This window comes from Choloepus didactylus, chromosome 2 (assembly GCF_015220235.1).
Source record: "Choloepus didactylus isolate mChoDid1 chromosome 2, mChoDid1.pri, whole genome shotgun sequence".
Lineage (NCBI taxonomy): Eukaryota > Metazoa > Chordata > Mammalia > Pilosa > Megalonychidae > Choloepus > Choloepus didactylus.
In genome coordinates, this window is record NC_051308.1 from 156,829,519 (window position 1) to 156,851,056 (window position 21,538).

Below are 21,538 nucleotides of genomic sequence, written 5' to 3' on the forward strand. Positions count from 1 at the left end.
GTGCTCCAGTAAACTAATCAAGGCCCACGCTGAATGGTCAGGGCCACACCTCCATGGAAATTATCCAGTCAGAGTTATTACCTGCAGTTGGGTGGGTCACATCTCCATGGACACTGAACCAATAGGTTTCAACCCAATCCACACTAATACATCTGCCCACAAGAATGCATTAAAGAATGTACAAACCAGCACAAACATATAATACTCTGTATGGAATAGAGTGTGTATTCAGTGGTAATTCATAGAAGAAAAACTTCATAAAAAGTTGGGAATTTTACAAGTCCTTAGATGATGGGTAACAACTGAACTCGTCAGTAGGTCAGTAAAGAGCTTGACTTTATTGGAAGAAAGCTTGAATTAAATAATAGTGAACTAAGGGTAAAAGTTTAAGGGAGACAAAATGTAAGTAAGTAGGAAAGGACTGCATCTGAATTGTTTAGGTGGAAAAATGGAGTTGAGTCACACAGAGTATTGCAGTCATCCAGGTCAGAGGTGAGAATGGAGGCTGTGGTGCACTGTGGGGCACATGATTCAGAATGTCATCTGGGTCTTCCAGCTGGTGATTCGGGTTTAGTCATCAGGATACTGTGAGTGAGTTACCATATTCATATTCAAGTATCTTGAACACATTTTCATTTGGAGGAAAAAATACTTGGAATGGGAGCTAGCTCCAGAGACTGATTCTTTGAAGTGGCCCATTCACCTGCAAAGCATGAGAGGAGACAGGTTTATCATAAAAAGATTGCAGATTAGAGTGGAGCATTGAGTGATTTCCATATTTAAAGAAGGAATAACGCTAGTTAAACAAACTGAAGGGTATTGATAGGTAAATGATTTGTGTATAACTGAAAATACAAAACTTTTAGCTTTTTATTTCTTCTTGTGGTTCTTGTAATAAAATAATATGTATTGCTCTAATATTTATTATATATTATATATATTATAATTTTCAGGTACAGAAGTTGCAAGAAGCAGCTGAAATAGTGAAAAGTAAATGTGAAAAACTGCTACATGAAAATAAACTAATAACAAAAAACAAAAATAAAAAATTAGAGAAGGTAAGTTTGAAATTTTAAAAAATAAAAATATTTATATGTTTTGCATTATTTGCATATTATACAAAATATTCAATTTTGGTCATTTTCGATCACATATACCTAGGAAGTATCTCTTCTCAGTCTCTGTAGGAGCTTTTTTTCTGTGGAGATAATGCTTTTTCCAAGCTTGAGATGTTTGTTTGTGTGAATGTTTTTTCACTTTTTCCTGAATATTTGGAAAACAGACATAAAACATGTTTAAATTTTCTTATACAAGAGCAGACTTAAACTGCTTGGAAACAGTGATTATTCCTGAGAATCATCAACCATAAGTATGTGAACTCAAAGTTTAAATATTTATTTATTTTTAAACTTGACATAAGACTATGGTACTTTTAATACCTCTCATTTTTATATTACTTTTTTTTTTTCTGATAGTAAGTCTTTTATTTCTAAAAAAGCAAAGGAAATATTTTCTGCTAAACATTTTTTCGGAAGAAAAATAATTAAAAAAAAAAACCCACATCATTTCCCTTTATTCACCCTATTGCAACAAAATGAGAAGGCCAGTGTTGGCAAGTTATGATGTTTTTGTGAATATTTTTAAGTGTTTAAATGATACCTTATCTTCTTTTGCGTCTTGTCATGTTGTTTGGTAAGGAAGCAGTGACAGTTGTAGGACATTGACTCCTGCCTGGAGAGGTCATGGGATGTTACTGGTCAGTTCCAACCGAGTGTAATGAGGTGACTGTCTCTGGGTTGACTCCGTATCTTGGGACTGACAAGTCAAGTGAAACACCAATGTGACGAGAGCAGCCAGAGCAAATGTTCTGCCAGTTAGAGATGAAGATAGCCCACCAAAGGCACCACTTGCTACCTGCTTAGACAGAAAAACCATTTCATGTCTGTGGTCTCCCCTTCTTTTCTTATGAGATATACCCATGTGAATGACTTCTTTTCTGCCAGGCAGCACTGAACATAAAGCCTATTAGAAAAGCCTAATCAAAAGGCAGAAAGGGCAGGAGGAGTCTGTGTTTTTCAGATACTGTGAGGTCACCATGTTTCCTTACTGACATTAAACCAGAAAAATAATGTGGTGGTGTTTTTTTTTTTAATTCTTCTTCCTTTTCCACTGTTTTAAATCTCCTGATATTTTCATAGGCTCTTACATGTTTGGGGATACAGAGATATTCTTTATTCTAGTTTTATCCTTCATGACCAAGAATGCTAGATGTTGCCAAAATTTCTAACTGTTTCCTGTCTCAGGGAAAGTCTAGGTGTTTTTTCTCCTTATGAACATCCCAAATGCCATATGTCCAGTTATTTTTTCTTTCTTTTCTTTTCTTTTCTTTTATTTATATATTTAAACAGTTTTATTCACACACCATACAGTCCATCATCCAAAGTGTACAATCATTGGCTCTCAGTATAATCACAGAGTTAGTGCATTCATCACCACAGTCAATTTGAGAACATTCTATTGCTCCAAAAAAAAAAAAAAAAAAAGTCCCATACCGCTAATTCCCCTCTACGGTTGAGACTTGAGACTTAGCACTGGTATAGTACATCAGTTACAATTGATGCAAGAATATTACAGTGTTACTGTTAACTATAGTCCATAGTTTACATTAGTTGTATTTTCCCCACATACCATTCCTATTATTAATACCTTGTAATAGTGATGTGCATTTGTTCTGGTTCATGTAAGAACTTTCATATATTTTACAATTAACTGCAGTCATTGTCCGCAACAGGGTTCTATATAACTGTACTATATAGTCCCATGGTTTGTGCTCTGGATTTCTTTCTAGTGATATACACAAGCCTAAACTTCCCTTTCAACTATAATCATACCCATATTTCAGCACTGTTAGTTACCCTTATGGTAATGTGCTACCATCACCTCTATCCATTTCCAAACATTTATAATCAACTTTATTAAAAATTCTATACAAATTAAGCATCAGCTCTCCATTCTCTACCCTCTCCAGGTAACCTGTACTCTAGATTTTAGCTCCAAGAGTTTGCTCATTATAATTAGTTCATGTTAGTAAGACCGCACAGTATTTGTCCTTTTGTGTCTGGCTTATTTCACTGAACATTATGTCCTCAGGATTCATCCATGTTGTTGCATGCATCAGGACTTCATTTCTTCTAAACAGCTGAATAATGTCCCATTGTATGTGTATACCACATTTTGTTTATCCACTCATCAGTTGATGGACACTTATGTTGTTTCCATCTCTGGGCAAGTGTGAATAATACCGCTATGAACATCAATGTGCTAGCTATTTTTTCTTAATTAGCAGTATAAACATTTATTAAGGTTGCTCTTGTCACATCTCCACAAAAGTGCTACAGTGAGGAACTGTGGCAGCCAAAGAGATTAATTTAGAGAAAACTAGAGATATTTGTTCAGAGAAACATTAATGATCAAATTACATTCTAGTAAGGACATAATTAACTGTCTTGAAATAATATATGGTAAACCTCACCTATTTGGACTAAGACTAGTGAAGCCAGGCTTCTGCAATTTAGTTTAATATCTAAATTTGAATAGATAAGATTTCTTTAAATAAAGATTGAATTACTAAAAGTGAGAATAATATTGAATAACTGTAAGTGAAAATAAGGTTGAATAACTTTAAGTGAAAATTACTGTAGTACCCACAGCTAGACAGTAGAAAATTTCTATACCAGTTATCTTGGTAATAATAGCTATGCTTAAATGCAAATGACAGGATTCAAAAAGTTTGCTTTCCTAAGTAGGGTAAACATTCTCACTACAACCTGATATTACTATAGTTGTTTGCTCAACAGACTTTTTGAAAAATAGTTGAAGTCCAACTCACTTCTGAGTTTCAATATGGTATTATTTAGTAGAATCTAAATTAATGTTTGTACATACTTATTTGCTTGAATCTTTTTGTTTAAATTCTTATTACAAGTGTTTTAGTATTTAAGATAGTAAAAATATTAATGCTGAATGTGTGATCTTGCGCTTATTTCCCCTAATGCTACAACTCAGATGAGAGGCCAGATGGAGTCTCATCTGAAGGAGTTAGAGCGCATCCGCGGTTCCTTGTCGGCGGCCGAGCAGAAGCTTCTGGAGTGTCAGGACAGTCTGCAGCACTACAAGGGGAAATGCGCAGACCAGGCGCAGACCGTTAGGGAGCTTCAGGGTCAGGTGTCCAGCGGCCATCTCACTTTTGCTAGATGTGTTCAAGGGATGCTTTGGCATAATTTCACCAGCTGAGGGCACTCAGGGGTTGAGTCAAAATCAGTTGATAGAATGTCAGTTCATGCAAATACTGTAATATTATTTTGCAAGCTATTCTTTTAGTGTTTTATGATGAAAACTTGGGGATTAAAATTGCTAATTTAGTTGATTCATGCAAATGTATGTTTAGAAATTTGAGGAAGTAGTTATACAGCATGAGGGAGAAAAGCTGTGCTTATATATATTTTTTGCTGTCAGGATAAGTCAATTTTTCAAATTTACCTGACAAAAATGAAAATTTTTAAAAATTACAATTGTGCATCAAGTTTACTGGGATTATTTTCAATATATTTTTTTCAACATATACATTTTTAATCCATCAGAACACGGATTTGTGTGTCCTGTTAATCACAACAGAGCTATCTCCTAGCCCATGCTTACCCATAGTAAGCACTCAATAAATATTTGTTACATGAATTAATGTTTTTTCAAAGGAACATGTGCAAGGATGGTAGCAAGTCTGTTTATTTGCAAGACATGTTTAGGAAGGATTCCTTTTCTGTCCTCCAAATATAATCTGTATTTTAATTTTGAAATGCTTCCTGTTTTTAAAAAAAACATACAAAGAACACTTGGCTATATTTAAATTTCTGAGAGGAGATTTTTTTCTAATAAAATATAAAGTTAAATAGATTAACTTAAATTGATAATTGAAACTATGAGAAAAAAATTGTGTTATTAAAACTTCTCAAACTATTTGAATTCAGCTTTTAAAGCAGCGGGAAGAATATTTTATCTTGGCATATGTCTTGCCACCTGCAAGTGTGTCTTGGGTTGATTTGTTGGTTTATTTTATTTTGCTTTTCAAAAAATATGGTTTTACTCATACTTAACAACCTCACAGATATTTAGTTATCAATCAGTGTCTTTAGGTGAAACTGAAAACTGTAAGAGAAACCCTAATAATAGGAGATTAAAACTGTTTAAAAATGTTCACATTTCGACTTAATACATTAAATGTGCTTTTTCCAGAAAAAGAAGTTCAGGATCTTTTAATTGCCATCCTTCAGAAAAATTTCCAGTTGATGATTCCTTGGGGCAGTATTGAAGTTTAATCAGGAATTTAATAACTTGTATTTTAACAACGTATTTCTTGGTGTCTCTCTATGGAGGATGAATGATAAAATTTATACCTCTTTTTCATAAGAACACAGTTGTAGCAACACAGTATGTAGATTTCTTTGGAAGCTGATTATAAACAAAATAACCAAGAAAACATTTTTGTTTCTCGTCTAGGTTGATGGAAATCATGATCTTCTGACAAAGCTTTCTCTGGAAGAGGAAAATTTTCTTATTCAATTGAAGTGTGAAAACCTTAAACAGTAAGTATTAAGTTGACTAAAAATTGGTGTTACATTTTCCTCTACACACTAAAATTTTAAAATACACATTTTCTGTAAAAAGGAAATTACAACAGATGGATGGAGAAAATAAAGAGCTTGAGAAGAAGCTGGCAAACCAAAAAGAGTGTCTTAAGCACTACAATCTTAAGTTTAATGAGAAATCTGCAGAATATACAGCATTGGCCAGACAGCTGGAAGCTGCTTTAGAAGAAGGAAGACAAAAGGTACAGCTGGCATTTATTTAGAAACTTTTTAATTAGTTTACCAAAGAGACTTCTTTAACCAGACAATATCTCATCTTGCCAAACCTACAGCTATTGTTTTTATCCTGATGACAGGGTGAAGAGAGCAATTACATTTTTGTTCTTTACCTACTTGTCCTTTTTGGAGCAAAAGAGATTTATTACTGGGCCAGAGTTACTTCACTAGAAAAATGATGGTGTGGCAGATTAAAGGGTGGAGTTGGAAAATACTCAGAAGGTGCTTCCTCTTTATTGTAATAAAACCAAAGTGAATGTGCAAAGTATTGAAAATTTTTATTTTGATCAGGATCCAGTGAACTGTAAAGCTCAACTCCTTCTTTTGGCACATGTTGTTGCATAAATGAATACATGCAAGAATTAAATTCCAGTTAAATCCATTTGGTTAGCATTCAATGAATATCTCACTATGTGTCAGGCACTCTGCTAATACTTGAGATGCAACGATGAATAAAACTTGCCAGAGTTCTCAGGATGCTCACAGTCTAGTAGGGAGATAATATGTGAACAAACAAATGTCCTCCAGTCTGTAGGTGCTATAATAGAGGGAGTACAGAAGGTACACCAGAGGGAGTAGATATTTCAATCTGGGGGTGAGGGGAAATGGTTCAGGAATATCTCAAAGAAGAGATAAATTTATCAAATAATTTAAAAATTGAATCTTTAAAGGGGAGTGGACTTTGGAGTCCAACGGAAACTGGATTTGAATTCTGGCTCTGACACATTGTACCTTAACTCAGGCCAAGTCACTTCTTCTCTAAGCTTTAGTTTTTTAATTGTTAAAATAGGAGTGATGAGTTTTCCTCATATGATTGAGTGACTCTAAAAATAGATTATCTATACCTTGATGACTTAAATTTATATCTTCAGCCCAGACCTCCCTGTCCTCTGAAATGCAGACCCATATCTCATTCTGCTTACTTGACATCTCCACTTAACACAGGTGTCTCAAACTTAACATGTCCAAAGCCAAAATCTGAATCTTACCCTCTAAACTCTCTTCTACCCATGGTCTTCCCCGACTTAGTTAATGGCAGTTCCACAAAAGTCAGATAAAACCTGATCTCCTTGAAAAATGTGACTCTCAAATCACAAGTGTCACAAATACATTCTGATTCTTTTTAACTCTAGGAAACCAATTAAAAATTGAGTTTAAGAAACACATCATTGAATAAAAGCTAAGTAGGAAAACATGCTGCCAGTGTAGAAATGTAACCCAGCTTTCTCAGCCCCACCAACCCTTGAGAGGAGAATTAAGAAATGCCTGAATTCCTGGTTCAGCCTAAGTGGACTTTGGAAATACAAGGCACCCTCAGATTCCTTTTCCCAAGCGCACAGAGTCCCCAGAAGTGTGCCTGCACTCTCCTTGCACTCCTGCTGCCATGTAAGATGGGGCTGCTCTTGTTCCTGCCCATGTGAAGAGTGACCTCCCTCCCCTGTCACTGCTGTCCACACTGAAGGGGCAGTGTCAGGGATGCATATTTGTCCTGAGGGCTCTTTCTCCCACAGCTTCAGATGCTGCTAGCATCCTTTGCTTACAGTCGCCCTTGGAATTGGTGGAGAAGAAATCTTTGTATATCACTTTTATAATAACTTAGAACTGTTACCATAAGAATTAGGTTTGAGGGCAATCCTTCTCACTAGGTCCTTGCTTCTGGACTAGGAGGCAACTAGTGGCTCCAACTCACCATTCTTGCAGATAGGCTCCCACATATCTGAGTCCTTGAATGAACACAGCTAAGTTAGACTTTCTGCTAATACAAACTACCAGAGAAATATGAAAATCAAATTCAGACCACTTTGGAAATGAATGAATGAAAAATCACTTTAAAAGAAGTTAGCCCCTCTGTTTTTTTCTTTTTTGAAGTGTGTGCATTCCCCCACCCCAATTCTATCTGTCCAAGCCCATAACCAGCATTTAATGAGAACTTTCTGTGCTCCACCACTGCTGTAGACATCAGGGTGAATATAAATACTATAAAATATGGCAGTTGGTCTCAGTATGTTATAAAAATATCCTGTGGCGGGAAAGCACCTACCTAAGTCACAGAGCAGTAAACATGTAAACACCTCTTCTATTCCAAGCTAATTTTGCAGACATTTATATAGCAAAGATAAATATAGATACTTATACTATATGTGCTTCCTCAGGATAAAACATCTTTAAACCTTTTCTAATTAAATTGTTTAGCATCCAGTTTATATCTATTTGGAAAAAGAAGTACAGTGTAACTATGGCAAGGCTTTATTTAAGTCATATTTTAAAGAAAGCACATTTAGTTATTTTACTTTTTTAATAAAAATTACAGGTTTCTGAAGAAATAGAGAAAACATCTTCTAGAGAGAGAGCTTTACAAGTTAAAATACTGGATTTGGAAACTGAGCTTAGAAAGAAAAATGAAGAACAAAATCAACTTGTTTCCAAATTGAACAATGTAAGTATTAACGTCTGACTTAATATATTGTTATATAAAATAAATTCACATTTAACATTCTTGCCATGTAGTTTGGTTAAACAGTTAAAGTAAGAAGTGAGGGAAACCAGGAGCATTGTTTTACTGATAATATTAAAAATAACAAATAGAATAAATCATAAAAAATTAAAATGTCAGGATCATGTCAAAAATGAATTATCCGGCCTCCTTCGTAGCATCTATTACATTTTCCCCAAGTCTCCTCAGTTCTTTTTCCTGCTTATTACTTTTATATAACAGCTGCTAATGAAAGCTACAGACATAATCTACTTATTTTCTCCCTGATACAAATTTTTCTTCTCTTGTTAGATAAATGCAATTTAAACTATTTTAGGATTATATTTTGATATCAGTCTTGATATCATTTTAGAAAGTTATAGTTTTGTTTTAAGTAAATATTTTATAGTGTTATATCTGAGTATGTGTCTATCCACCCATGAAATGAGAATACTGAATTAGCTGTTTAGTTTGTTTTCTAATGTGTTTTTTCTCCTAAATATTCATGAAATAGCAGTTGGCATAAGATACTCTGAAATCTAGCACTATCTGTGTTTAAATTACTTAACAACCATTTCCTTAACAATGACAAAGAGAATAATGATCCTGTATTTTTTCCAGGAGCCAGACACTCCATGAAAGCTTTTTTCATTCACAAGTACCTAAAAAGTGGAAGAGCTGAAAGTTCAGAAGTTAAATGATTTTTGGCATGTCCCATTAGTTTAATTTTATTGCCATCAAAAGTTTTATGGCGGTTTAATCAGAGTAAAGCATTTATCACCTTTCATTTAGCATAAGTCTTCCCTTTATTTCTAAACATTTTTTTACTCACCATCAGAGTTCTTGATATTATAAAATATATGTGATGTTCTTTGTGTAATTGAAGCCTTTCACAAAATAAAATAAGTATACTAAAATGAGGTGGATTTTGCTATAATGTTCCCTGTATTTGGCTGAAGCTACTAAAAATCAATAGGTTTAAGATACGATGTTTTATGTTTGCAGTAATAAAAATCTCAAATTCTAATCAGAGGTTTAGATATTGGTGGAAAATGAGCTATTTGTTCAGTAGGCATTATGTATACATGCCTTAGCCCCAGTTGAACTTTAAGTCCCTTGAGAGCCTGCCTTTATGGTTAGTTATATCACCAGTGCCTTCCACAATAGCCTCCCCACGGTAGCAGGTTTTCAGATTTTCTCCCCAGTTACTCCATTGGAGGGCAGAGTGGATGCACAAACCTAAAGGTGACCTCAGCAGTTTAACCCAGGCAACCCTCCTAGGGCCTGAAATGTCTTTGAAGTCTTATGTATTATCCTAAAATCCATGTACATTTTGCATTCTACCCTACAATATAAGTATGCTTGTGTTAATATTTTCTTCCCAAATTGTTGAGTAAAATTGATGTTTTATAAAGATTTTCAATGTTCATTCTGTGACTTTGTGTAGTCCAGCCTAGCACATTGCTACATATCACCCCCCTTCCCCTGACAGGCATAGTTCAGTTTGAGAAGATGTCAGGTATCACTGAACACCTGATATGAAGGAAATAAAAGATCTCTCCTCTCAAGGTGACTACACTTTAATTGGAAGCAAGATAGTATTTGTAGCCTGTCTTTAAAGCATTTTCAGTGAACAGATCTACTTAGGAGTTTAGATGCAGCTCTGAATGTTTTTGAAAAAAGTATTTGGTTTTTGATTTTTCTCTTGAATAAGGAACACCTATAATATTAAGAGTTCTTTTTAATTTTTAAAGTATTCTAAAAATAAATTTTTATATTATTAAAAGTAGAATGCCATCAATTTTTAAAACAGCAAAGGTCATTCATTTTTATGGTATAGAAGGTAAATTTTTAGACATAGAAAATGGCAAAAAAAAAAGGCAGTATTAAAATGTCATGTTAAATTTAATGGAAATCATGACAGTTTTAAATAAAACTCATTTATTAATCATATTAAACATGTAACAATTTGGGCAATTTGTACATGTATTAAAAGTATATCACAGTAGAGATCAAGCATCTTGAAGTATTCCAGATTTTAAGGAAAAGTTAGCTCTAAGATAAGTTTTTAATAAACATATCAGATATAAGGATTCTTTCTTTTAAAAAATTAAAAATAATGTATACAGTCAATGTATATGTAAAGTTTATTTTGTGACTATTGTCCTTTGATCTTAATGCTGTTACTGATCATCTGCATTTATTTATTTATTTTTATTTAGAATGCCCAACATCAGGAAGTGTGCTTGAAAGAAATACAACATAGTCTTGAGAAGTCGGAGAATCAAAATGAGAGTATTAAGAATTATTTACAGTTTCTTAAAACTTCTTATGTAACTATATTTGGATAAATTTTTAAATTTATTTTCTATGAGCAGCAGGTTTTAAAAAAGTGATTAGGTAAAAAATAAATAAATATACTACCAGCTGTTATACTTTATGATTTATGGGTAGTGGTATGAGCATTTTTATATAAAGATTTTTGAAAAACATAATTTATTATGCAATTGTTTCTTTAAAACAAGATGGTTGTTAGTATTTCTCTCTGTGGGGTAATTTTCATTTACCTCTGGTTTAATTCCTATTTAAATCATAATGGCTTTTTAGAATATATGTCACACAAATACACAAAAGAAGCCAGAATCGTTCTTTGTGACTGTTTGTAGCCACCACTCAAGTGAATTTGTAATAAATCTGGGTCATTTATGAGCCAAATACCTGATTTTAAATAATGTATAATATTGTTTTAAAATGTGGTGCTGAACATATTAATATATTAAAGGAAAATATTCTGGATTTTTTCTACTAACGATAAAATTGTATACTTTCTAAAGAGATATCAAGTGTCAGTTTACTTAATATTGTTTCAAGTATAGCTATGACACCATTGTTATTTCTGTTAGGTTTTCAATATAGAATTTCATCATAGCTATCAAATGCCAGCTGATGGTGACAGATGAAAACATGTTGGCATGCATTGTTTGTTTATAAAGAATAGGCACTCAGGCTCCCCCTTCAATTTATAGTCTCTTGTTCATTCTAAATTTCATGTTACTAATTGTCTGATAGTATTGTAGACAGTTTAAGGCCCCTTGTTAACTAAAAGATTAAAAAGAACAACTTGGGCCACCCTTCCCATGGCCAGTTCATACAGGATGATCAAAAAAAAGCACACTTTTAATACCAAGTAACTTCATTTTGAGAATGAAGTAAAAAAGATACCAAGAACTTGTTCCCACCCTCTGTGCCAGGACAGAATATTCCTAAAGGCGATGGATGTGGTTTACCAACAGATCAAGTAAGAGTGACTCCTCTTGGACCATGGCTTGAGAGCTGTTTGTTCACAGGAGCAGCTGGGTCCCAAAAGATCATTCAAAGAGGCAGGTTGTGCATGACACAATCCCAGTTTATGAACAGAGTTCAGTCTCCCCCAGGGTCTCTCATCAGAAATGGGGGCCTTCTCCTCACTGTTCCACTTACTCCTAAGACTGCCATATCATCTGCAGGCACTTACTTCCCAATGGCAAAACAGCTTCATAATTTTTTCCTTAAAATAGCAAAATACAGTAATGCCAGAAACATTTTGTGGCCAGCAGTTGCTAACAAGATTAGTGTTGCCTTTTTTTTTTCCCATAGTATTTATACTAAAATACATGGTTCTGGCTTCATCTCTTCAGGCAAAGTGAGCCTGAAGAATTGCCCACACAAAAGGAAACTAAGGTTCTTGAGTATTGTTCACTAAACTATGAGCTCCTTAAGGGTGGGACCATATTTTATTCATATTTGAACCTCTGCTCCTGCACAGTACCTAATAGGACCTCCGTTGATTTTGTGGATAGATAGATGAATGGATGTTGAAAGAGGCAGGTATTCGTATTCCTTTTTAGATATGAAAAAAAATGTAAGCCTAAAGGGAATAACTACCTAGCAATAGTAGAATAAGGCTTTTAAGTTTTAAAGTTGGCATTTGACCTCAAGTCTTCTGAATCCAAAATTAAGGTACTATGCAGTTCTGTCTTGCCTTCGCAGCTGGAACAACAGCAGCAGCTAAGCAGCAGCCTGTATGTTGTTTATTAAGCACTTACTATGTTCCAATTTGCTAAAGCTGCCATTGTGCAAAATACCAGAAATGGATTGGCTTTTATAAAGGGGATTTATTAGGTTACAAAATTACAGTTCTGAGTCCATAGAAGTGTCCATTCTAAGGCATCAACAAGAGGATACCTTCACTGAAGAAAACCTCTGTCAGCTGGGAAGGCTCATGGCTGGCGTCTGCTGGTCCTTTGCCTCCCAGGCTGTGTTTCAAAATGGCCTTCTCCAAAATGTCTCTGGGCTCCTCTCTCTCAGCTCCTGTGCATCCTTGCTTATTTCTCCCAGGGCATTTCTCTGTAAGCATCTGGGGGTCCTCTCTTAGCTTCTCCGGGGCAAACTCTGTGCTTCATCTTTTAGCTTAGCATCTCCAGACATCCTCTGTCTGCATCTCTAAGCATCTCCAAGCATCAGCAAGCATCTGTGTCTGTGTGGGGTCTTAGCTTCTCTCTTAAGTACTCTAGAGAACTAATCAAGACTCACCCAGGGTCACACCTCCATGGAAATAATTCAATCAACACTATCACCCACAGCTGAGTAAGTCACATCTCCATGGAAACACTCAAACAGAGGTTCCACCCTAATCTATGGACTTATAAATCCGCCCCCACAAGATTGTATTAAAGAATATGGTTTTTCTAAGGGATATAATATGTCCAAACCGGCACATACTATGTGCCAAGCACAGTTCTAAGTGTGGTACATGTATTAACTCATTTAATTTTTACACCTGATGAGGTGGCTACTACTAATCCCATTTATTTTCAGGAAACTATGTCACAGAAAAGTTAAGTAACTTGTCCAAGGTCACACAGCTAGTAAGTGGCAGGCATCCAGAGTCTCCGCTCTCAACTTTGACCATACTACCATGGTAAACATTTTATAAATAAAGGTATTAGTTTCTTCTAACAGTGCATAAGTACTGGTGCCTGCAATGTTTCAGATAGACTGTGAAAGGAAAAGACCACCATGAAGTCCCTAAGATTGATACTCAGCTGCTAGTGACACCAGATGACAAATATAATTTGTCACATCCAAGAAGAACTTAATCTCTGTGCTTAATGCTTCACCTTGGGCACTTTTGGTGTGTGAACCAAACTCAGCGTCAGGGAGACCCAAGACAGTGCCCTGGGACCTGAGCTGTTTCTGCTTGCAGATTTCCAGCATCCCAGGAAGTCCGTTTCCCTACAGGACTGAAAGGCTTGACAGGTTTTCCCCTTATCCTTAATAATGAGGGCCTCCAGAATTTCTTTAATTCAGGAAATTTTCTTCCATCATCCATTTGATTACTACTTCTCCACATGTTTCTTTGCCACCTCCTCGTTTGGTCGCCTTGATCTGACTTCTACACAACTTACATTTTCACTCAAGGTATTTGTTTCACTCAAGACACTGTATCTGTTTCTGCTCGAAGATTTGTGAGATATTTCTTCCACCTGATTTTTCTGACTACTAGTGTGGTTCTCAAGGGCAGTCATTCTCTTTTTCTATTGGATGTAGAATTTTTAATTAAGAAATCGTGTTCTAGTTCCTGAAAGTCTTTTTTTTTTTTTTTAGTACTCTAATTCCATTATATTTTCATTAAAATTCTCTTCTGTCTCTTCCATTGGTTCTACTTTAGCAAGAATCTCCTATTTCTGTTCTGTGGCCATCTTTCCTTCAGAACCCCCTAACTGAGTATGCATTTTCCTTGCCTCCTCATGGCTGTGGTTTCCCCACTACTTGCCAACAGCCTGCCTTACACATCTCTTGGGCAGCAGCAAACCAAGTGGCGAAAGGTACAATGACTTCAGTTCTCACGGGCCTGTGAGAACTGTTACTCTCTGCTGAGGTCTTATGAGAACTGTTCTGCTCCCAGACTTTTTCAATTACAAGCAGCCATTCTTTCCCAGCTACAGAGATTGTGAAACGCTCTCTTCACTCCATGGGAGAGCCCTCTTCAGCATTTTCTGGGGTCAGCAGGTTTGATGCAGCCAACAGCAAGTGAATTCCCTTTGAAGGGGAGCCACAGCAGGGTCTGTAGGTGGAATGGTGTGTGGCTCTTTAAAGAATGAATTCCATCTTTATCTGCTGACTTGAGATTTGTCCATGATTTTAAATTTTAGGTGAAAAAAGTCACCGAATTATGTGTTTAGTATGATTTAGTTTTGTATTGAAAACCAAACATCTATATATTTGTGTATATAAGTTGACATGTGCTGTTATGAGCATAGAGAAATGTGTAGAAGCCTTCATACCTTGGTAGGGATGGGGAAATGGTAATAACTTTTCCTGATGTGCCTCTATTTTGTTTCACTTATTTCAAAGAGATTACATTACTTTCAAATTTTTTTCTAATCAGATTAATAAAAAATTGTGAAGGTTGGAGGGAAGGCATGATAGGTATTAGGGAGTAGGATAATGGGATTGGTGAGAGGTTATGTTCCAAGAAGGAAATACTGGAATTTGAAATTCAGAGGTGGAATATTTTGGGACAAGTTAAAAATGAAGAGAAGCCTGCTAGAGGTGGTGATGGAGGTCATCAGAGTCCAGCATGTTGAGTAACGGAGAAGCCTTGGATATTGAGGGTGTCTAGGAGTACCAGGTATTGGGGTAGGACAGAAGAACTAGCATCCTGGTTAAATGGGAGCAAATGACTGGGAGCTGAATAGATGACAGTGATAAGGACTGAACTTTTAAAACTGTATCAATGGTTTCTGATTGCACTAGAATCAAATCCAAGGTCCTCAACATGACCCTCAAGGCCCTGCATGCTCTGGGCCTGCCTACCTCCCCCTCCCTCATACAGTTCTCCTCCTCACCCACAACACCAATTTGCACTTGGTTTCTTTGAATACTGAACTCACTCTTTCCTTCTGGCCTTTCCTCCTCTTAGAATTCTCTTCCCCCACTCTTGGCCTGACTAAACCCTACTCATTCTTTCTTATAGCTTCCTATTCCTTTCTTTCATAATTGTCAATTATTTATTTGTGGATTATTTGTTTCATGTCTATCTCACTAGATTTTATACTCTTATGAGGATATACCTTTCCATCTCCTATATCTAACACAGTGCTTGGCAAAAAGCAGACACTAAATATGTATTTGTTGGATGGATGGATGGATTGGATGGTGATATTGCTATTAGTTCTGAGCTTCAAAGTGGGGGGAAAGCATTGCCTTAAAAAGGTAGGGAAATTATACAGAGGCTGAGAAAATAAGTAGCTTTCACCCTGAGGCCTGCAACTGAAGCAGTTTCCTTTCGGAGGGGTTGGTTCTCCTCTCAGGCAGAGGCAGAGATAGTGAAGAGATTAAGGATTCAGGAGAATTTGTTTATAATCAGACATGTATCTGTTCCAGAGGTCTCAGTGGAAAATGGTGGGAGTTGGCAGTGGGAGCATGAGTCATGAAGGTGGAATGGGTTCCTTTACAGCTGCTTGCTTCAGATAATTTAAGAGAAATCCCTCCTTTTATTTTCTTATCTAGGAATTAATAAAAATCACATATTGTCTCCTTTTCTTTTGATACTACTGAATCATGAAAGGCCCTTAAATTCCAAATATAACTTGGTGTTTTTGTCTTATTTAACATTACAACTAATCATGCTACTTTCAGATAATACTTTCACAAAAGAAAAAATAAATAGTAAAAGAAGATTTTCTTAAAATTTAATATTTTCTTAAAATTGTGAAGTTTAGGTAATTTTTGAAAATAACCAAGTATCTTGCTTGTTTTCTTCTTACTTTGGCATAGTCTGGGGCCAGGAATTAGGTTGAAGAACAGCTCTTAGTAGTCCTCTGTATCTAGGTTGCTACTATACCATGAAGTTGATATTGACAACAGGTGTCATGGCCCAAGAGGGCTTTTGTAGCCAAAGGACTAAAGAAAGCACCAGACATGTTCTGAGACATGAGCTTTTATTATAGGGCTTACCTACAGGGTGGGGAAGTCGAGTCACATTGCCCTGAAACCAGGAGCTTCCCTGAATGGATTCAGGAGCTGCTCTGAATGGCGCCATGTTCAGAGCACAATGTGGAAATAGTCCACACTTTGAGGGGCTGAATAAGCTGGTTATAAGGGCTCAGCATTGCAATGGGTGTCAGGACATAAAGCAGGGAGCAGGGTCATGCAAGGTAGGGAAGGGTTGATTGTAATCAGGATGGAGGAGGGGAGCATTATAGAGATAACAGTATCTCAGGGAGTCTCAGTGAGGTGGTAGTTTGGGGTATAGTTTACAGTTGGCACCTGATATTACAAGGAGAATAGGTCAAACTTTAACTGACCTAGGTCACGCAAGCTGCTGTGTGCAATCTTCAAGGCCCTTGGTGAATACCCTGTGCCTGGGGTTCCCACAACAGGTTACTGTTAAACTATAAAAAATGAAGCCTGTGATTAACTGTCATACATTATTTGGTTCAAAATATTTTAATTATACACTGGTGACAGCTTTTGGTAATCTTAAAGTTTATTTTTGTAACTTTCTTGTGAAGTAGACATCTTTTCCCAGAATTAAATATAAAGCCAGACAAAACAAAATAGGAGCGCATTTTTTCTAAATAGAAAGGGAATGTAAACCAAAGATGGTAAGGCATATATAAACAATCTTTAAGTAAAAATACTGGTTTCATTCTAATAATTAATGATAAAGAAAACTTGAATGTCACCTGACATCTAAAACATCTTTTTGTCCATTTTTAAATGATTTGCTTTTACTTCTACAAACACAGTTAATAACCCTAAAGATTCCTAAATTTGCATTTCACTCTGGAAGTCTAACATGCTTTTTACCATTTTGAATTCATTTTGTTTGAAGAGTTATGTTTTAGCATTTCTGATAGTGTTCATGTGGCAGTTGAGGCATTTCAGGAAATAAGAATTTTAATTTCGAATGTGCTGACTTGTGTTAAAATACCAAGTTCAATACTTGATAGTATGGTAGACACTCAAAGATTATGTTCTTCTCTTTTTTCTGCCCTACATATAAAGAGTTCTTGCAAATTAATAAAATGTGAATGTTCAACAGGAAAAATGGCCAAGAGATAAGAACAGATAGTTCATAAAAGAAGAATTACCAATGGCCAATAAATATGTTTACAAGATTTTCAGAGTTAATAGTAAAGAAATGTAAATGAAAGCTACCTTTTTTCCCTACAGTAATTCTAAATGGGTAATTCCTGGTGTATTGGAGTAAAAATTAGAAAAAATGGAGTTAAATGAGAATCCTCATACACTTCCAATGGAATTTATTGTTCCATTATCTGGGTACATCACAATATATTAGCCACAATATATTATCTTTGTTGCTGGATAGTTGGGTTGCTTCTGTGTTTTCTCTTTATAAAAAATTCTGCAGTGAATCCTCTTATGCACAAATCCTTGTCTGCATCTAATTATTGTGAATTATTGGTATCAAATGGCATGTAAAACTTTAAGGCTCCTGAAACACAGAGTTGTTCATGCCATTTCCTACAATAATAATTTGCAATTTAGGCATTTATCCTAAAGTAATATGTAAATGCTGGCAGGGACTACTTCTGTTATGCCAGTCCTTTGCTTAGCCAATGATGGGCACCTAGTAAGAACAATTAAATCTTATTCAACATTCAAATGAATTTCAGTTTGGTCAAGTCACAATCTCTCAATTTTAGTTTTAACTCACTTTAAGCAAACTGAGGATACGAACATACTTTGAAAACTATAGAGTTCTGAAATTCTAAATATTAATATTTTATAATTTTAGATGTGTTGTATTTTTTCTCATTAAAACTTAGTTAATGGCAGTTCAAGAAATATCTGAAGGTGTTTTTTCTACTACAGTTCTATTTATTTGGTTATCTATTTGTATTAGAATTCTCTTGAGTTGTTAAAAATCAATAATTAGGTCCTAGTTAGTATAAAATGAATCCTGGAGATGAGTTTTTGTTGGATATATATATTGCAAATATTTTCTCTTCCTCTCTGTGTTGCCTTTTCATTTTCTTAATTGTGACATTTGATGATCAAAAATTTTTGATTTTAATATAGTCCAAATTATCAGTAGTCTGCCTCAGTGGTAGCAACTTTCTGAATAGTAAAGGTTTATAAAAGTCTCCCAGTGTTGAGCCCTCTGCCACAGGACTTGCCTTTGGGAGGACTGTTGCTGCAAAGGGGAGGCTAGGCCTCCCTATAATTGTGCCTAAGAGCCTCCTCCCAGATGCCTCTTTGTTGCTCAGATGTGGCCCTCTCTCTCTAGCTAAGCCAACTTGAAAGGTGAAATCACTGCCCTCCCCGCTACGTGGGATCTGACACCCAGGGGAGTGAATCTCCCTGGCAACGTGGAATATGACTCCTGGGGAAGAATGTGGACCCAGCATCGTGTGATGGAGAACAACTTCTTGACCAAAAGGGGAAAATGAAAGGAAATGAAATAAGCTTCAGTGGCAGAAAGATTCCAAAACAAGCCGAGAGGTCACTCTGGTGGGCCCTCTTACGCACAATATAGACAACCCTTTTTAGGTTCTAATCAATTGGGGTAGCTGGTGGTAGATACCTGAAGCTATCGAAGTACAACCCAGAACCCATGAATCTTGAAGACGGTTGTATAAAAATGTAGCTTATGATGGGTGACAATGGGATTGGGAAAGCCATAAAGACCACACTCCCCTTTGTCTAGTTTATGGATGGATGAGTAGAAAAATGGGGGGAAGGAAACAAACAAACAAACAAAGGCACCCAGTGTTCTTTTTTACTTTAATTGCTCTTTTTCACTTTAATTATTATTCTTGTTATTTTTGTGTGTGTGGTAATGAAGGTGCCAGGGATTGATTTTGGTGATGAATGCACAACTATGTAATGGTATCGTGAACAATCAAATGTACAATTTGTTTTGTATGACTGCATGGTATGTGAATATATCTCAATAAAATGAATATTAAAAAAAAAAGTCTCCCAGTATGATTATTTATTTTTCTACTCATTTTAATTCTGTCGGGTTTTCCTGTGTGTATTCTGGTCTGATACCATGTACATACAGATTTAGAATTGTGATGTCTTCCTGTGAGTTGGCACCGTTTATCAATATTAAATGTCTTTATTTATCCCTAACAATAGTTCTTGTCTTAAAGTCTATTAAGATATTCATACCAGCTTTAAATTATTTTGCATTTGCATAGTGTATCTTTTTCCATCTTTTCACTTTCAGCATTTCTATGGATTTATATTTTAGGCATATCCCTCAATAAGCCACATGTAGCTGTGTTTTTTTTTTGTTTGTTTCTTTGCTTGTTTTTTCAGTTTGACAGTCCTCATCTTTTAGTTAGCATATTTAGTCTATTTAGTTTTAATGCAACTGCAAATATAGTTGGGTTTATATTTGTCTTCTTACTATTTTTTCCCGTTTGACTCACTTGTTTTATATTCCATTCTCTCACCTTTGATTCCTCTTCTGATTAATCAAATATTTCTTCCTCCCCTTGGTAGTTCTTTGTCTTTCAGTTCTACTTGAGCTTGCATGAAATTCTGTTTTGCTTTTTAGAGATTTTCTGCTTTGCTCTTTGGTCTTCCATCCTATATAGCTGTAAAATTCAACAAATATCTTAGATGATAAACCAGCCACGTGTTTGAGTCTTCTCCATCTCCAGTTTTGTCACTCTAGCCATATAAGATTCCAAAGGCTCTGCAAGTATATTTGAGCCCTAGCTGTGGCCCTCTGCTTGGGCCAAGACCAGATTTTCAGCTTCCAACCTCTCTAGGAAAATGTAGCTGAAAATCCTCAGCCCACTCTGAAGTTCAGTTCGTCTAGTCTCTGTTGCTTCCATAGGTCTCTAAAGCCTTAAGAAAGAAAAAAAAAAAAAAAAAAGATTATTTGCACCTTATCTGGCCTTTCTTGTTATTATGAAGTGACTATTGCAATTTGCTTGGAACTGAAGGGTTGTTAAGGATGTGGGACTTTCAGTGGTAAAACTAGACAGTCTCATGTAAATTGGGACAGTTTATCTGCCAAAAATCTGCAGGAGAGCAGTGTGAAGAAGCGAGAACAACTCCCGGACCAACAAAAGCCCGTATGCCACTGCTTCCCTGCATCCAGCAACTGCTGTCCCACCACCATCACCACCATGCCCAAGAGAAAGGCTGAAGGGGAAGCTAAAGGAGATAAAGCCAACATAAAAGATGAAACACAGAGAAGATCTTCACTGTTATCTGGTAAACCTGCTCCTCCAAAGCCAGAGCCAAAGCCTCAAAAGGCCCCTGCAAAGAAGGGAGAGAAGTTACCCAAAGGGAAAAAGGGGAAAGCTGCTGCTGGTGAGGATGGGATTAACCCTGCCAAAAATGGAGATGCCAAAACAGACCAGGTACAGAAAGCTGAAGGTGCTGGAGATGGCCAGTGAAGGGTGTGCATTTTTGATAACTGTACTTCTGGTGACTATACAGTTTGAGATACAGTTAGCTAGTTTTATAAAAATGTAGAATTTTGTTTTTCTTTTTTTAGGCTATGTTGTTAGCACACAGAACACTTCATTGTGTTTTGGGGAAGCTAGATTGATATGGGTGAAAACACCTCTCCCCTCTAGTTTTGAGAGACTTCCTCTTTACTAATAGGAGATGGGATTCCCTCATGTTGACACACATTAACCACCTTGGCACAAATTGTGGTATGGAAAAACTAAAATTTGTTTTTATGCCTTCATGTTCTTTTCTCCCTCTCAGCCTTCAGCATAAATTTGACTCCCTTAAACTCAAGAGATCTGTTGGGGCTTGCCCCCCAAAACATTGGTTACCAGAATGCCAGGCAGTCTGGACTTTCCAGTGATGCCACTGAGCTGGCATCTCTTTAAAGAGCAGAGAGTCCTTGTTTAGATTGTGGATCTTCAAACTGATAATTCTGCTATTTTCATTTCATTTCCTGAAAGTCAGAGTTGGCTAATGAAAAGTTATCAGACAGTATGCTAAATGTGAAATGTCAACCCTAACTCTAAACTTAACCTGTTCAGAACATCAAATGAAGACTTCATTGGGTTTTATAGTGGCTTTCTGATTTTGGTAGTCCATTGAAGAAGGGAGTTTGAAAGTTGCTGTATACTGTTAACAATTATCTGCCCAT

At 36.0% G+C, this 21,538-nt stretch overlaps 2 protein-coding genes across 9 annotated transcripts in view; both read left to right on the plus strand.

The window, feature by feature from the left end:
* ODF2L (outer dense fiber of sperm tails 2 like) overlaps positions 1–10,886 on the plus strand; it is a 65,015-nt gene extending 54,129 nt beyond the window's left edge. For 2 of the 8 annotated variants that reach the window (XM_037826732.1, XM_037826734.1), the window contains 6 exons: positions 954–1,058; positions 4,066–4,224; positions 5,554–5,639; positions 5,722–5,884; positions 8,230–8,355; positions 10,614–10,886. In XM_037826732.1, the coding sequence (XP_037682660.1) occupies positions 954–1,058; positions 4,066–4,224; positions 5,554–5,639; positions 5,722–5,884; positions 8,230–8,355; positions 10,614–10,742 (768 nt within the window). In that variant the 3' untranslated portion in view covers positions 10,743–10,886. Of the gene's footprint in view, positions 1–953; positions 1,059–4,065; positions 4,225–5,553; positions 5,640–5,721; positions 5,885–5,998; positions 6,141–8,229; positions 8,357–9,012; positions 10,436–10,613 lie in introns of those variants that run through there. The other 6 variants (XM_037826736.1, XM_037826737.1, XR_005215322.1 and 3 more) reach the window with 5 other exon arrangements.
* Positions 10,887–20,552: 9,666 nt separating this feature from the next.
* LOC119518735 (non-histone chromosomal protein HMG-17-like) lies at positions 20,553–20,920 on the plus strand. Its single transcript, XM_037816070.1, has one exon. It carries the CDS (start codon positions 20,553–20,555, stop codon positions 20,823–20,825), a length of 273 nt encoding a protein of 90 aa, XP_037671998.1. The 3' UTR covers positions 20,826–20,920.
* Positions 20,921–21,538: the final 618 nt, after the last annotated feature.